Raw genomic sequence first — 17,332 nt, 5'->3', positions numbered from 1 at the left:
CCCATGTTGGATCGAGAGATTACTTAAAGAGAACTTTAAAAAAGCGGGGCGGGGGGAGAGGACACCTAGCTGACTCGGTCAGTAGAGCATGTGGCTCTTGAACTCGGGCTTGTGAATTCAAGCCCCATGTTGAGTGCAGAGATTACTTTAAAATAAAATTTTAAAAAATAAGTACAAAGAAAGAAAAGAAGGGAAGAGGGAAGGAAGGATGGAAGTCAAGAAAAATTCCCAGAAACGAAGACAAATAAAAGTCACTAGTTAAAAGAGTTTCAGGTCTGGGGCACCTGGGTGGCTCAGTGGGTTAAAGCCTCTGCCTTTGGCTCGGGTCATGGTCTCAGGGTCCTGGGATCGAGTCCCGCATCGGGCTCTCTGCTCAGCAGGGAGCCTGCTTCCTCCCTCCCTCTCTGCCTGCCTCTCTGCCTACTTGTGATCTCTGTCTGTCAAATAAATAAATAAAATCTTAAAAAAAAAAAAAAGAGTTTCAGGTTTGTTGAACAAGAGTCATTAAAAAATGACCCACAGCTTCACAGACTGAAATTTAATAAATGAGCCAGAAGATGTGAAGTTCTCCTTGAATATAGTCATCTATATGCAACCTCGATGTACCAACACTAAGTTCATAAACCCCAAGCAGAGTTTTCGATGCCTTTTCTGTTTCCCATGGATAGATTCGAAGTTTAGAGATGGATCAAAGTTAAGAAGCTGCTTTCTCATGGGATGCCTGGGTGGTCAGTCAATTGGGTACTGGTTATGCTCCCAGGGTCCTGGGATTGAGCCCCACGTTGAGCTCTCCACTCAGTAGGATCCTGTTTCTCCCTCTCCCTGCTGCTCCTCCGGCCTATGCTCTCACTCTCTCTTTCAAATAAATACATAAAATCTTAAAATAAAATAAAATAAAATAAAAACCAACTTAAAAAAAGAAAAAAAGAAGCTGCTTTCTCCAAATCTCTTATGTCTTTGAAATAAGGAAATTGAGTCGGAGAGATTAACTGGCTGGGTTTCTTTCTTTCTTTCTTTCTTTCTTTCTTTCTTTCTTTCTTCCTTTCTTTTTGGAGAAGGGGAGAGAGAGGGTGTGGTGGAGGGACAGAGAGAGAGGGAGAGAGAATTGTAAGCAGGTTCATGCCCAGCCTAGATCCCCAACTCAGATCATGACCTGGGCCAAAATCAAGAGTTGGACACTTAACCGACTGAGCCACCCAGGAGCCCCTGGCTGGGTGTTTTTAAAAACAGTTTCAGATTCTTTGACCTTCCCCGATAGACCTTCTCAGGGGTCTATGTCTCCTCCTGAGATCTGGGTGCTTTGTGACCCCGTGACTAATATAGTATGGCACTAGGGTGATCAAACGTTCTGGGTTTCCGGGCACTTGGTTTCGGCACTGCAGGTGTCCCAGGAAAGTCCTCCAAAGCAGACAAACCAAGATGGCCCGTCACCAGACAAGTGACCTATGTACCTTTCAAGGCTGGCTCATAAAACACCAGGCAGCTCTCACTTCTTACACTAGGACAGTTATTCTTGGATCTTTAAGGTGCCAAGTAAGGGACATAACTATCCTGAGATGACCAGGAGGGAATGGCCATATGTAGGCACCAAGGTTGGCAGTCCCAGGTGAGCTCAGTCCCCCAGGCGCTGCCTCAGGGTGCCAGAAATGTGAGTCAAGCTGTCTTGGACCTCTCGAGCAGCCCACACTCCCGCTGAGCACCACCGGTGAACCTCAGCGATGCCACGAGGAGCACAAGACTTATCGTCGAGACCTGCCCTTATCGCTCATCTCCAAAATGATGAAATACATAAAATCGGTGGTTATTTTAAGCCACTATGTTTGGATATCGCTTGCTACATGGCTTTGGATAATTAGAACAGTGGCTGAAGTTACCAGGATTCTCAGGTCCTTTGAGTTCTGGTCCAGTGTTTGGTCTGCCCCAATTCAGCCTTGTGATTTGTCTGTTTGTTTTTTACCCCTTTGGAAATGAGTGCAGATTCTCTTCTTGAACTGTATTAGACATACTTATTGGTCTATAGTAAGTGGATGTTAGGCTCTTTGTTATGCTTTTATCAGTTTGCCTCTAATGAGAGAGAGAAACCAAATAGTAATTTGAACAGGGTTAGTTTAATATAAGTGATCATTAAGTATAACAGGGGATTATAGTAAATATAACTTACTTATTAAGTAATAAGGGACTGGCTACTAAGAAATTAGGAGAATTCCAAAGAATATAAGTATAGCAATATGCATATCATATCAGAAATAATACTATATATATATATATATATGCTGTATATATATATAGTCTAGCCGCTATCCTCAGTGCTGAGATACAGGACCCAAAGAAGAGTTCTCTGGAGCTGAGATCCAGACCTTTTTGGAGACAACATGGCCTTGGGTCATTGGATGGCAAAGAAATCATTGTGAAGACAGGCCAGCAGACCTTTCGGGAAATCCACCCCCTAGGTGGTTGGAGAAAGCTCTACACAGGAAGTTGTTTCTTAAGAGGCATTTATCTACCACACTGGCTGTGGGGGTACCACGGAAGCTGCTGGTCACTGTGCACCTGAGAAGGAGAGCCTTATGTTATAGGACCGTGGTGCTGGGGAAGCCAGTCCTGCCACGGGAGCCTGCCAAGTGGATATGCTAGAACTGGGATGCAAAACCCTTTTCTTCTGCGGTGTCTTTCTAGTGCCTTCTACTAGCAAGGCTTAACATCGTGCAACTGGCAAGGAAAAATATTTCAAGAGCTCAGATCCACTTTTACAAAGTGGGCAGAAGGGAGGAATTCAGAGCCTTAAAAAAAATTAATAAATAAAAAAGAAGATGACTGTCATAATTATTATGAGCTCTACATCAGGATTTTACTTTATTGTGCCTTGAACTTCTCTCAAGTTCTATAAAGGATTATCCAGATGCTTCCAGAGGTTGAATATTTTAGATGGTAAGGGTCATAGGTTTTAATATCAAACTCATTTTCCAATCATGACTTTTATGTGAATACCATTTTGTAGAGTACCAAATCATTAAATGTTGTTTCTAAAATTGTTATTAAAAATCCCATTAGTGGGGGCGCCTGGGTGGCTCAGTTGGCTGAGTGTCTGCCTTTGGCTTAAATCATGATTCCAGAGTCTTGAGATTGAGTTCCACATTGGGCTCCCTGCTCACCCTTTCCCTCTGCCCCTACCCACCCTTCTTCTCTCTTTCTCTCTCTCTCAAATAAATAAATGAAAAATCTTTTTTTTTTAAAATATTTTATTTATTTATTTGTCAGAGAGAGAGAGAGAGTGAGCACTGGCAGATGGAGTCAGAGGGAGAAGCAGGCTCCCCACCGAGCAAGGAGCCCGATGTGGGACTCGATCCCAGAACGCTGGGATCATGACCTGAGCCGAAGGCAGCTGCTTAACCAACTGAGCCATCCAGGCGTCCCAATAAATGAAAAATCTTAAAAAAAAAAAAAAAGAGAGAGAAAGAAAAAGACCGTTAGTGTCTATAAATAGGCATAAGGTTTCTTTTTAGGGTGATGGGAATATTCTAAAATTAGATGTGATGGTTGCAAAATTCTGTAAATATACTAAAATTAATAGAATTATATGCTTAAAATGGTAAACTTTATGGCACATAAATTATACCTAAATGAAGTTTAAAAAAAAATAATAATCAGGGGGCGCCTGGGTGGCTCAGTGGGTTAAGCCGCTGCCTTCGGCTCAGGTCATGATCTCAGGGTCCTGGGATCGAGTCCTGCATCGGGCTCTCTGCTCAGCAGGGAGCCTGCTTCCCTCTCTCTCTCTCTGCCTGCCTCTCTGCCTACTTGTGATCTCTCTCTGTCAAATAAATAAATAAAATCTAAAAAAAAATAAATCAGAATCGTCATAAGCCAAAGTTTTCAAATGAAAAAATAGAAGTGAAGTATATTTAAAGATATGAAAAATCCTAGGTATCCTGTATTTCCATGGCTAATTCATTTAATGGTTTTAGTTCTATTATCAGATACTATGTGCATATCCATTTTGTACATTTTTTCCTTTGTATCATATTTTTCCAGATGATAATATTTCATGACTCCCATAAATTTTTTCTGATTCTTCTTGAGAGTGATATACCATTTCCAATTATTTTTTTTTCCTTTAGAGTATCTTGGAAAGATTTCTAAAATCTTAAAAGATTTTTAGAATATTTGTATAATCATCTTTCTAAAAGGACAATTTTTTAGAATATTTGTATAACCGTAATTTTATTGGCCTCAAAATTATATTTTATCATTGTAGGAACTTTGCTCTTTCTGAACTATTATCTTGAATTTATTTATTTATTCATTTATTTATTTAAAGATTTTATTTATTTGACAGAGAGAGACACAGCCAGAGAGGGAACACAAGCAGCGGGAGTGGGAGAGGGAGAAGCAGGCTCCCCACTGAGCAGTTAGCTGGACATGGGGCTCAATCTGAGGACCCTGGGATCATGACCTGAGCCTAAGGCAGATGCTTAACCAACGGAGCCACCCAGGTGCCCCTTGAATTTATATATTTTTAAATATTTATGTATTTATTTGAGAGAGAGAGAGAGAGGGCACATGACCATGGGGGGAGGGGGCAGAGGGAGAGAATCTTCAAGCAGACTCCTTGCTGAGCACATGGGGCTCCTCTTAAGACCCTGAGATCATGACCTGAGCTGAAATTGAGAGTCTACCACCCAACCAACTGAGCCACCCAGGTGCCTCGGTTATACCGAATTTAAGTACATTTTCTGAGATGGAAGCTAAAGTTGGAGGTAGCTTTGTTTATTTTCTTCTTGAAACAGCCTCATGTTTTGTTTTGTATGGTTTGTGTTTGTGACCTGGTCTTACTTGAAGTTTTCAAAAGCTCAGTTCTGGAACTAGACCTCCTGTGCCCTGTTTTCTGATAGTGACCTCTCCTTCCACTAAGGGATATGGGGGTCCACTCATTCATCCCACTAAGGGATACGGGGGTCCACTCATTCACATCCATTTCCTATTTCCATTCATTTCCTATTTCTGGAACAGAGCTTCATACTTTGCAGAGTTACGTTCATTCCTAAGAGACCATCCAACTTAAAAAAATACATTTTTTGGAATATCAAAAATATATTTTTTTATATCTATTTGAAAATAAAATGTTTTTTAAATGGGTCCTTTTCAGGAATTAACCCATCAAGTATTTTGTTTTGCTTTTTTTGGTATCAAGTCTAGCACAGTGTATGGAATATAGTTGGTGCTTAATAAATTATATTTAAGTAGAAGAATAAAAAAGCAATATAAAATAAACTGGTGAGATTTTAATGTGAGCAGCTTCACTTTGCAGTGAGGAAAGTCCCTCAAATGTGGATCAATGACCGACCTCATTTTGATTTGCCTGTAGCTGTCCAGGGATGTACAGAAGCCTTCCCCTTTAAATGGTAGGATATAAAGTTGGGAGTGTAAAGTAAAGCCCTAAAGTTCCCTCTTATTTTTGTCAGCGAAACCGTGTTAAAAATGGAGAGACTAATTTAGGACAATACATGTTCAATTTTTTATACTTTGACAAGACAAATCTGTTATAATATCCCAAGTGAAGTTTCTTTTCCCCTTAACTCATCAGCTTCCCAGAAAGTTACTGGATATACTGAATTATTAAGAGCTTAGGTGTCCAAATTAAAAAAAAAAAATTCTAATTATCTCAGTGTCTATTCACATTAGCTCTTTCAGTTCCATAGCCTGCTGAGACTGTTCTGGGCTTGACCGATGTCCGTATGCTCCCTGTGCATGAGGGTAGCCATTTTATTGAAGCAGCTCCCAAGGTCTCCGTTCTGTCCCCCTGTTTGAGATTTCCTGTGCTTGAAATCCTTGCTCAGATGGTCGTGGCTAAATTGTCTCTCCTTAGACAAAACTGAGTTGTCTCCTGCCTTTCCTCTCCTTCCTCAGCTAGGACCATCGATGCACGTCTAAAACTTCAGTGATTCTCTCTACTGACTTTTTTCTCTCAAGATGGAGGTCAAAGGCGGTTTCATACTGGAAAATTACAAAACAACAATACCGAAAGTCTCCCCCTGGACTCATTCTTCAAACTCTCCTCTATTCGTTTCCAACAGAAGCTCCTGAAAAGAGTAGGCTTCTTTCCATCTCTCCATTTGTCCCCTCCGTTTCAGTCCTGAGGGTTCATGATTGTTTTTTTTTGCTACCGACATACTTACATGGCTGCTTCTGAGATCACGAAGTCCTCCCCCCAATACAAGGCAGTGGACGCTTTCTGTGTTAAACTTACTGGATTTCCCTGATGCCTTTGGAATTATTGGTCATATTCTTCTCAGAGGTATCCCTTACCTAGTTGGATTTGTGTGTGTGTGTGGTGGGGGGTGTGTCATTTTAATCTTTCTGCCTGTTCATACTCATTCATCATCCAAGCAGTTGTATTTTTGTCTCCAAATTTAGATGTTGGTGTTCTCCAGAGATTCCATTTTTGACCTTATGTTCTTTTTGTTGACATAACTTGTGCTTTAGTTGACATGTTTTCATTCATAAAGACCTATCTTTCAACAGTCTTTCCTTCATAAAGTCCCCTCCCTGCTCTGGTTCATTTATTTAATGTGGCTGTAGAGTATTCTTATAGACTTTGTACTCTCTAAGCTGTTTCTAAATTCAGAGCTGGCTTATGCCATGTTTATCATTCTTATTTGTCCACAGAGTATACCTGTGGGCTGAAATATGATCTGATTAGACCTTGAGCTGCTTGTTTGCCTTTTTCGTCCCCTACATTTCTGGGACATCATTTCCCAGTCATTCCCAATTGTCTCCAGTCGTCTATATGCAAAAATAAAGAAGTTCATTCTAAGTTCATTAGTTTAAAAAACATCTTTGAACATTGCCCTTTCCAAGACCTTAGCCAGGCCAAGGTGATATAATTCATTCACTCCCTCCCGGACCTTTTCAGACGACCAGTCCTTCATATTTGTATGACTGTCAGTGAATTTATAAGAGAGTCATCGTTTTTCCATAGTCTTACTAGAGTTAGGCCATCCATTGCTTTGTGATAAACTCACTCTTCTTCATAGAGGATAAAAGAACGCTTCCAACCCAGTCCGACTGAGAGTACCTTTTATACTTTATAAAAGGCTGCCCTTTCTTAGGCTGGTACAACACAGAGCCGGGGCATATAGTGGGGTGAACAGAGCATGAGTTGGATGTCAGCTTCCATTGTTCCCTCACCAAAACACCTTTGTGCAGGTTCAGAATAGCCGTGTCTACAGATCTGGTGAATCTGGACCACCATGGCTCTCCTATTCTTTTTTGCCTCTATACCATGTTCATCGTGTTCGTCCGTTTGGCGTGACCTTCCTCTATCTCCATCCTGATGTGGTATAATGATTTGGCCAACTCCTTCCCAGGCACCTATACTGGTCCCTTAGGTCAAGTTACCTTTTCTTCTTCCCCAAAGCATACATTTGTAATTTTCATAGAAAATCCTCTTTGGAGTTGGGCAAGTGTCTTGTCTCAGCCATGAAATTTGAAGCATCGTTAAAAGCAGAGATGATGTCTTACTCCTTTTTGTACCTTCTGTGAGCCTGCACAACACAATAGAGTTGGTTTTTTTTTGTTTTTTTTTTGAATGAGTATCTCAAACTTCATCACAGGAAATAAGTTTATATTTGTAACATGCATAGCATAGTGCCTTTCACAGAGTGAGAGAAAGGTGCTGTACAGGTGTTTGTTAGACAGAATGGAAGGTTGATAGGACGCATGTTTGGATTTGAGAGGTCGATTGTTATTATAATTAATGATAATTGTGTCTGTAATTTATTAATAGACCCAGAAATACTTTCTTTATCATTAGGCTTTTGGTAATGTGGAACCATGGATAGAAAGGTTGCTTTCTTTTTATATTCCATTCCTTTTCCTAATTACGTATCATTTCTCTCACAGTGATGGTTAAATCTCATTATATGTAATGATTTATCCATTTTCGTCTGTAACAGTTTTATCAGTGACTCCTTGTGTTATAATCTCATTATTTCACAGAATTATATCCTATTTGCTAAGAATAGGAACTGTTACCATGATCTCATCTTCTTCAATGCTCTTTTTAATCTCAGTGTCAAAGTCCTCTTTGTGAAAAGATTAAACAGTTTTCCTCTTCATTTAGTCTAATTCTGTTCAGCATTGCTTATATTATTTACTCTCTTTCACTGTATGTTGCTATTTTATCTCAAGAGTTAAATTCTATGACTAAACTGTCAGTTTCAGTTTTACAATTCTGTTTCTTTCAGTAAGATGGGAAGCATTGTAGAAATCAAAATTACCAATTTTTTCTTTCTTCCATTGTATAATATGCCTGTAGTGAAATACTGAATCTTCATTCCTTAATTTCTATTGAATATATTTCTATATGGGATTGATTTTTTTTCCTTCTTGATTGAAATGCAGTTTATGAAAGTTATAAAGTGTTGAACCGAGTCTCCTAAGTGCATATATAAATAGAACATGACAGATCTTCTCCATAGATGGTCCAGCCAGTGAACTGGACCTAAAACAAGCAAACAAATAAACAAAAACCTGAGGAAGGAAATGGCAGGAAGCAAGTATGATCTGCTGTTTGTTTGTATACTCAGCAATGTTATTTGAGATAATTTTACTCTACTGGATTAATGCCAAAAATGTTCCAAAGCCAAGGGATAAACTGTTTCTGAATAACTTCTTTTCCTTTTAATTTTTAGTGTAGAAATGGCCAAATATATGCATATATTACATTACAAAAATAATATGATCTCAAGTTATATACCACTAGTCAGTAATGACCAGTCTTACACCATTTTTAAACCTTATACTGCCACCCATTATGGTAAAGTTTTTTTTATGTTTAAAACTTTTCAATTGAGTAATAACAAGAAACTCTTATTTAAAAAAAAAAAAAAAAAGCTGAGTCCTGGGTGCCATTCTGCTCCTTGGCATAATATTGATCCCCGGTAGAAAAATGACCATGGTGGCTTTTCTTTGAATTTTTCTTTAAATTCACTGTTCTTGTAGGAAGAGAAGTCATGGGCCACCAGCTAATGTTTCCATGCTCAACAAAATGGGTGGAAGCCATGTTTTGGTGGCAGTGAAGAACAGTATCTAAGTGTTTAGATTCAGAGTAGGCTTTCTACATTCAGTCATGGCTCCACCAAGATTTGCCTGTGATACCTGAAAAATCTGCTTACCTTTTTTGCCAGTCATCTTATCTGATGAGAATAATACTAACCTTATGGCACTGCTACAAACATAGATTAAGTGAATTAATATGTATGAAAAATTAAGAGGCATTTCTGGACCATGGTAAGTCACGCACATATTGCCCATTATTATTCAGTTCTTTGAATTACAAACCTCTCTTAAGTTTGAAAGAATTGTGCATCCTTAAGACATTTGTGGGTCTTTGGGGATAACAATGAAAAACTTTAAAGCACTTTAAAATTATAGATAATGACTTAACTATCAAGAAAAATACATTGTCTCCTTTGCTCCTAAAAATGGTCTGACATGACTACTTCTCAGTATTCATTTAACAGTGTTTTAATGTAAAAAACAAAACAAAACAAAAACTGTTTTAATGTAATGTTTCAAATTTTACAGATCTCAGAGAAAATTCAGATAATGATAAGAATATACAAATTAAAGAATACGCTCGAACAATGTGTTCTTTTAAGTTTTGTGGGATTCCTCTAAAATCCAAGGAAACGGCATAAGAACCCAAAGAAACAGCAAACATTAACCTATGATTAGAATGAATGTCCTCATGCCTTAAATTCTATTCCTAGCAGTTCTTCAGTATGATCAATACCTTTTAAAGGTGTTAAATAAAGGTGTTTCCGTGGATGATGTGAAGAATCTTAAAAAAAGAAGACAAGGAGAGGGGGAAAAAAAAAGGAAAAGAGCGGGGGCCGGGGGTGGGGAAGAAAGAAGGAAAAGCAGGGAAAAGAGTAAGTGATTAAAATATTTTTGGAAGAAGGTGGTCCACAGAGCGGGCTGGCATGCAGCGTACGTTCGAGCTGTAGAAACCTGAACATCCTGGCCCAGGAGTCAGCCTATCAGGAGGCTGAGAAACACATTTCCCTAATGATGATTGGCTGGTGGACTAGAGACGCCGCCGAGCTGTGAGGATGGGTATCTGGCTTTCTGTTGTTTATTGCATAGTCTCCAAACGATTGTAGTGATTCATCCTTTAGGGAAGCTTGTTTTGAAAACAAAAGAGGCACAGTTGTTCACAACAAAAGTGATACTCAGCAGCCAAAGGAGCCGCATATAATGGTACTCTTTGATTTTTCTTTGGAATCAACTTTAGTCTCCTGATTTTTCTAACCAAAGATATTAAAGACTTTTTAGGAGACGCGTAAGGATTTGATTTAAATTAAAATCAGACAGGGGTTACTATTTCTGATAAGCCTCTTTATGCATCTCTCAACTCTGTGAAAGAGGCACAAATGGAATGTAGTTTGTAAAGTCTGGAGAAATCTTTACATTCCAGCGCCAAAACGTTCACAGTTAAGGGAGACTCTGTCACTGTTTCCAAGAAGAAGCTGTATCGGGAAAATTTTATATTAAAAACCCACTGTCATTAAGTCTTAGAGATTTTTTTAAAATGGCAGGAGGGGGAGCCGAGAAAGTGAAGCAAGGAGAAAAGATGGAGTGGAATGGGCCGGCTGTGCCTCGCTCCCTTTGCGCCCTTTCCGGCTTGGTGGTATTGTCTTTTGTTGGAGTTGTTGTTTTCCCTTCAAATTGAGCAGTGACAACATTTCACCTACAAGGTTTAAAATTTAGTTTAACCATCATTCTTTCCACAGACCATCTTTCTGGAAATGAGAATAATTCTGTAATGCAGATTAAGCAGAAGTATTTTTCAGCCTCTCCTAGTGACCATTCCTTGGCTAGCTAACAGACCAGCCATTCAGAAGCAATTTTCTTCAGGCTGAAATTATGTGCTGACCGTAGCAGAACACTTCCCATAATAACCCTTCCCCCACCCAACGCTAAATACAATCTGTCTCCTACTCACTGTAATAACGTGCAAATGACTGTAATTTTGCAGACAAGAAACAGCCCAAAGTGAAACGTGTCTAAACAGAGGTCGATTTGAAAAATCAGGGCTATTACCTAAATCTGTAAAATACATATTGTAATAAAACCAGCAACAGCAATCTCCAATAAGTAGTTTTAAAAAACTGTAGCTTGTGTTTTGATCTCCTTTATGTGCCCGGTCTCCCCTGGCATAAAAGAAAAATCCCTTTCCAGAAATGGTTTCATTACATGCGATGTAAATTGCCGGTCCTTTGCTAACCGATTCGCAGACCTTGCTTGGGCGCGGGTTCAGATAGAATAGTGTGCCCCATGCCGCAAGGGCCTGCGCCAAGTGGAGGTAAGATTTCAGACACTTAACACTGACCTACATTGCCGTTCTCTCAATGTGAGCAGTGTACAAATGTTTTCCTTAGAAGAATGCACTGTTTTTGCCATATTTGCTGGTTTCTCTAGAACTGCAGGGCATAAAAGGGACAAGATTTGCTGTTTTTTTTTCTTTTTCTTTTTAAGTTGGAATATTGGGAGAAGAAGGAACAGGGAAAATATACACACAGATAGAAGGAAGCATCTTCTCCTTTTTTTTAAAAAAAAAAGATTATTTATTTATTTATTTGACAGACAGAGATCACAAGCAGGCAGAGAGAGAGGAAGGGAAGCAGGCTCTCCGGTGAGCAGAGAGCCCGACGTGGGGCTCGATCCCAGAACCCTGGGATCATGACCTGAGCCGAAGGCAGAGGCTTTAACCCACTGAGCCACCCAGGCGCCCCGGAAGCATCTTCTTTAATTTTCTGTTTCTTTACTATTAAATTTCAGGGTAGTCTGAAATCAGAGCATGGAAATTTCACTTTATATCATTTCAGTGTTTCACCAAAATGTGAAGACAGCCATTCAGCCCTTTCCCTTCAGCCTGCGGTCCCTTTGTTATATTATACTCTCGGGACTTGAAATTGAAGGTGAGCTGGTAGTGTATAGAAGTGACCTGAAAAGTTACACAATATGTGCAAATGTCCAGATTTGCGAAATGTGTATCAGAATGTCTCCAAGTCTTCTAGGGCAGGGTGAACACCATCAGTGTCTTTCCTATAAATCCCACCAGCCCACCCATCCCACCCTGTCCCTTGTCCCCTAGAAAGGACAGAAAATGTTTCTGTGTACAGGTGCTCTCTCTTCAATTGACATTTGCGTCTTGTCACTTTATTTTGGTCTGGCAATGTTTCAGGATATCGCAAAAATGTGAACTATTTAACCAAGAATACCGTTCATCTCTTTTTGGTGACAGTTGTCTAGAGATGGATATTGTTAAAAATACGCCACAGAATCTTGAGTTGGATTTAGTAAGCATTTTTTTTTTTTTATTAAAGATTTTATTTATTTATTTATTTGACAGAGAGAAATCACAAGTAGTCGGAGAGGCAGGCAGAGAGATAGGGAAGCAGGCTCCCTGCTGAGCAGAGAGCCCGATGCGGGACTCGATCCCAGGACCCTGAGACCAGGACCTGAGCCAAAGGCAGCGGCTTAACCCACTGAGCCACCCAGGTGCCCCTAGTAAGCATTTCTAAAAAGGCAGAAAAAGGGTTTTCTCTAAAAGACCTTTTGCAAGTGGGAAGCTAAGATGTTACCCAGAGGTAAAAAGAGTGAAGACCTTCTAGTGTTTGTGTAGGTGTTTAAATCACCAACTCCACATTCCCTAGAAACCAGGGCAGGTCACCTGCCCACTACCTTGAGGCAGGTCTGCTCATAAACAGCCTCAAACAGATAAGAATCTTTTTCCACAAGCTTTTGGGCAGTCACAGAGTTTCTCATTATGCCTAAATTAAGTTCCCTTTCCTATAAATTAAGCCCATTTCCAGGTAGGTTTTATTTATTTGTTTTTTAATAACTTTGCTTTCCACGTTTTCCACCTGGCCCTGAGTACATGTCATGGATGGCAGAGATTTATAAAAGCAGGGCCCAGGTACGTACTCCCTTCCGAGTAAACAACAGCTCCACAATTTTTTTCTGATCCCCTGATCATATCCCGCAGGTACCCAAGACAGACGACTTTGTTTTTTCTCTGTTACTCCTTTGAAGCCCCAGGCCTCCTCAGCCTTGGGCTCTTTTGCCCTTAAAAAGGTGGGAAAGTTCTGTGCCAGGACCTCCTGATCACCTGTGATCAGTGCAGAATGTCCAGGGCAGGGCTGTTGGTGGTGGTGACTGGAGGATAACACGCTTTAACAGCCCCTTTTACACTATGTCTCACTTGCTTCCATCTGCTCCATTCCTTCTAGACTCCTTTCCAGCTTGCTCCTCTCTTCTACCACATCTCTGAGGAGATAGGCCCTAAAATATAAAATTATAAAGTGCACATATTATCCGATAGCGAACTGGTATTACCGAGTTTGTGCATGGGATATTAGAAGGGAGACGAGCATGTTCCTGTTATCCCAGAAGAGAAAAAAAAATACATTTTTCTTCTCCAAAATCAAGAACTTCTCAATTTCGTGAGGGGTGTAGCTCTGATTTTCTAAAGCTGGTAGTTAATTATCTTAGTTTCCCTCATCAATTAGCGGATAGCCCTCTGATGTCTCTTGATGACCCCCTTTGTCAAACAAAACAAAACAAACACACGCAAAGCGAGCATAACAACTCCGGCTGATTCAAATCTTCGGGAAGAATGCGGAGGGCAGGCGATGGGGGTGGGGTGCCAATGGAGTGTGGCTCTGTTGGAATGGGAGGAAAATGCTTTGGGTTAAATATGTTGACTGAGTTTGGCCTAAGCCTGTATGGCCAGTGGGGCTTCCTTAGCAAAAAAAAGTTTAAGATTTAGTGTTAGGGGTTAATGTTAGGGTTATATCAGATTGTTTGAGTATTAGGAAGCCTGAGCCTTGGTTTTAGACATACTCAAATCTATGCCGTGTGATTTGCTTTTTACCAAGGGAGTGTGCTGGAAGAGTGCTGGTACCCTTTCCAACTTCACCAACTTCAGATCTCATTTTCTAAGCTTTTTGAAATCCAGTTGTTATCAGAACTGGTGATTGATTTTTCCAGGGTGATGTAATATATGGGGAAGCCATGGTCTTCCAGAGGCTGAAATGGAGTAGATACCCTGGGGACCCTGAGGTGCCCAAGAGGGATCTGGAGGTGTGAGGAATCACTCTTCCAAAAGAAGAAAAGTGGGGTTTTTTTTGTTTGTTTGTTTGTTTTAAAATCACCTTATGGTGCTGTGTTATTATCAATGGGACATTAAAAAAAAAAATTCCAAAATCTGTACATTCAAAAATACAAAACAAATATCAAAGTTAAAATGGAGCGTGTGTGGCTATCAGGTGGTTAATTGACTCCTTCATTTGTTGATGTACAGTGTTGATTTACATGCAGATCTATTTAGGGAGAGACAAGGACTATTCTAGATTTCATTCCTCTGGTTTATAGACCTCAGGAAAGGGTGGGAACTGCTGTTTGTTACTGTTGGCAGCATCAAATTTAGTTCATCATGGCCAGTGAAACAACTAATTGGAGGTTTTCTTGTTTTTTGTTTTTTTTTTAAGAACTAAACATACTGAAAGCTCAAACATGAGTCAATAGACATTACTTAAAACATGTGACATAAATATTTTTATTGGCCCACAAAGTCATCCCTGAACATTTACATCATAAGCTGTCTTTTGCTAGCACTAATCCACTTTGTATGTCCATTTGACTCAGTGAAGACACATTCCCGCATTACACTTGTCATGTGGAAATTACAGTAGTGTTGGCTCTTTAATGCTTGGGATCATAAGGCTTCCAATGAAACTCAGATCCCACTTTGACTTTAAAATCTCAACATCATACCTCCTAAAAGGAATAGCAAGTAACAGTGAAAAATTAAAAAATAAAGGTACTTTAAAGCCTTTATACATGTATACACATTAAATATATTTGCTGTTACAGAACAATACTGAACTTAGGTTATACAACCTTTCCTATTCTGTGACCTCAGAGTCCCATTAACTTGGTTTTTGGCATCCGCCCTATAATGAACTCTAAAATATTTCTGTATTCCTGGTGGATTGAGCAGTGTGGCAGTCAGAGGACTTTGCACCTCCCTTTCCCCAAGATAGGGTTAAAGATTGGGGGGGAGGGGAACTCTGACAATCTTTCTGTTTAAAAATGTACACTGGGGGACTGTTTAACGGGTTACTCTTTCTAGTATATTTATCTCCCACAAATCGATTTTGTAAAAAATGAGGCTGGCCCGGGGTGTTCAATATGGTTGGCTGGGACCTTCTTTTATTTTTTAAATTTTTTTTTGGTGCAGCCTCGGACCAGGTGGAAAAGATTTGTTCCAAATTCCAGGGAAGAACCGTTCCCGTAGTGGTGGTTAAATGGTTGCTAGCCTTCACACTTGAGTGCCTGTAGACCAGAAGACTGGAAACAAAAGGGTTACTTGTTTCCCCACCACCGCCTTTACCCCCAGATCGATTTTTCTTATTTAATCAGCGAGTAAAAAGAGAGACGACTGGGGGAGAAAAAAATTGGAAGAAGGGCAAAGTGGTGGGGGAGGGTTGAAAGCCAGAAGCCGCAGTACAGAAAATCGGTCTTGGGAGTTCGCGCTGCCGAGTCCTTGCAACAAGGAAGGGAAGCCAGCAAAAAACCGCTCTCAGTCATTTCCACACAGCCAGCCTCCCCTTTTCTCCTCGTTCGGCGCTAGTGGCTCATTTGGCTTCCCTCTGCCACCGAGCGATCACATACATTATTTCCCCCAAGATAACACAATCAAACTTGTATTTACCGACATCCTTTCCTCGCAGCCTGTTTGAGATTTGTTTTAATAAATAAGTGTTTTATGTGAATGATGTAGTCATTGAAACGGGCGCACCATTTTTTTTTTTTTCCCCTTCGTTACTGCAGGGGGTTCCTCAACCCCAATCTGGTTGGAAAATAAAACGCTTTGTCTCCACAACCACCCCCCACCGCACCCCCACCCGCTCTCAGTGTGTGTTTTATACGTGTGTATATCTCAACCCCCTACAGTAGCCAAGAGAAAGCAGCTAGCCAATGAGAGAGCCCAGTTTCATAAAAGCTGCTCTCTGATTGGCCTGATGCGAAAGGGCAATGGGAACAAAGAAAAGTCCCTTTCAGGTATAGAGGCTGAGAGCTCCTTTTGCTCCACTCCCCCTGTGTGTGTGTTGTGTTTCAGTCCTGATTTCAGTGTTGCAGAACAAGCTTGTGGTGTGTGTGCACCAGGGGGATTTTTCTTTTCTTTTCTTTTCTTTTTAATTTTAATTTTTGCTTTTATTAAAAATACACAGGACGGTCTGTGACATTTGATGGTCCATCTTCTTTAATAATAAATTTGTTGAAGAGATTATAATTTCCAAAATAAAGCGGCTGCAACCAAACACATTCAATGCAGTTAGAAGGAAAAGGTCAACTCGATCCAATACAGACCGTAAGTACGGTTGCGTGGTGTGTCTCTATATAGCACTTAGCGGGGACTTCATGCAGGGGAATGTGCGAGTTTTCTGCATTGAAATGAGGAACTATTTACAGGGTTTGGCTTTTGCATTGAGAAAACAGCCCAAGAAGGGTGAATTTTATTCAGTGGAGGGTGAAGCATTTGTAACTTCTTCACACAAATTAAGCTTGACTGGGCACTCGGGGTAACTTAGAGTAAATTACCTTTTGGGCTGTAACCCAAGGAGAATAAAAGTGACACAGTTACATATACTGATCTGTAGTGTCCATTCCCTAACTCACCTCGCCCCCTCCCTCTCCTAGCCTAGCTGGGCAAGACCCTCTTCCAAACCGAGCCAGGAAAATGGGGGCAAGGGCAGAACAAGCCGATTTCTGTCTCTTGCCACATCCTAGTGCCCAATAATTTAATATTAAACAAGGGAACAGTCACCCATTACATGTAATGGTTATAATTACCATTTTCCACCTCCTGAAAAAAGCAAGCAGCAAAAACACCATTAAGGGGGGGGGGAAGCCCCACCCAACCCAAACAAACCCACAAATAGAGTAACAATGGTGTGTTTATTACAGGACCTGGCTTGGGAGCTAGCAAAATGTTTTTCTTTGTTTAAGACAAGAAGGGGGTCCCTAAAACCCAAGTAGCTTGGAGGTGCCCTCCCCCCTCTTCTGGGCGTCCCCATCCCTGGCCCCTCGGGAAAGCCGACAAATTGGAGATAAGTTGAGGAAAGGTTTATAAGGTGTTTCTTTAAAACATCTGCTTTGCTCTTGTGCTCATTACATTTCACTCCTTCGAACTTCCGAGAGCCTAGATCTGCGAGAAATGTTTCACATTCATAACTTGTAGCTGCGCCCACTGCAGGGGGGT

The 17,332-nt window shown here is 40.5% G+C and overlaps 1 protein-coding gene across 3 annotated transcripts in view; it reads left to right on the top strand.

The window, feature by feature from the left end:
• ZNF608 (zinc finger protein 608) overlaps positions 1-17,332 on the top strand; it is a 169,913-nt gene that overhangs the window by 34,538 nt on the left and 118,043 nt on the right. The window contains exon 1 of one of the 3 annotated variants that reach the window (XM_044263979.1): positions 16,193-16,441. The exons of 1 other annotated variant lie outside the window; for it this stretch is intronic. In XM_044263979.1, the coding sequence (XP_044119914.1) occupies positions 16,400-16,441 (42 nt within the window). In that variant the 5' untranslated portion in view covers positions 16,193-16,399. Of the gene's footprint in view, positions 1-16,192; positions 16,442-17,332 lie in introns of those variants that run through there. One more of the 3 variants, XM_044263951.1, reaches the window with a different exon arrangement.

The sequence above is a fragment of the Neovison vison genome, chromosome 1, assembly GCF_020171115.1.
Source record: "Neovison vison isolate M4711 chromosome 1, ASM_NN_V1, whole genome shotgun sequence".
In the NCBI taxonomy this organism is placed as follows: Eukaryota; Metazoa; Chordata; class Mammalia; order Carnivora; family Mustelidae; genus Neogale; species Neogale vison.
The sequence above is the reverse complement of the archived record's forward strand: the minus strand, read 5'-3'. Positions and strand labels throughout refer to the sequence as shown.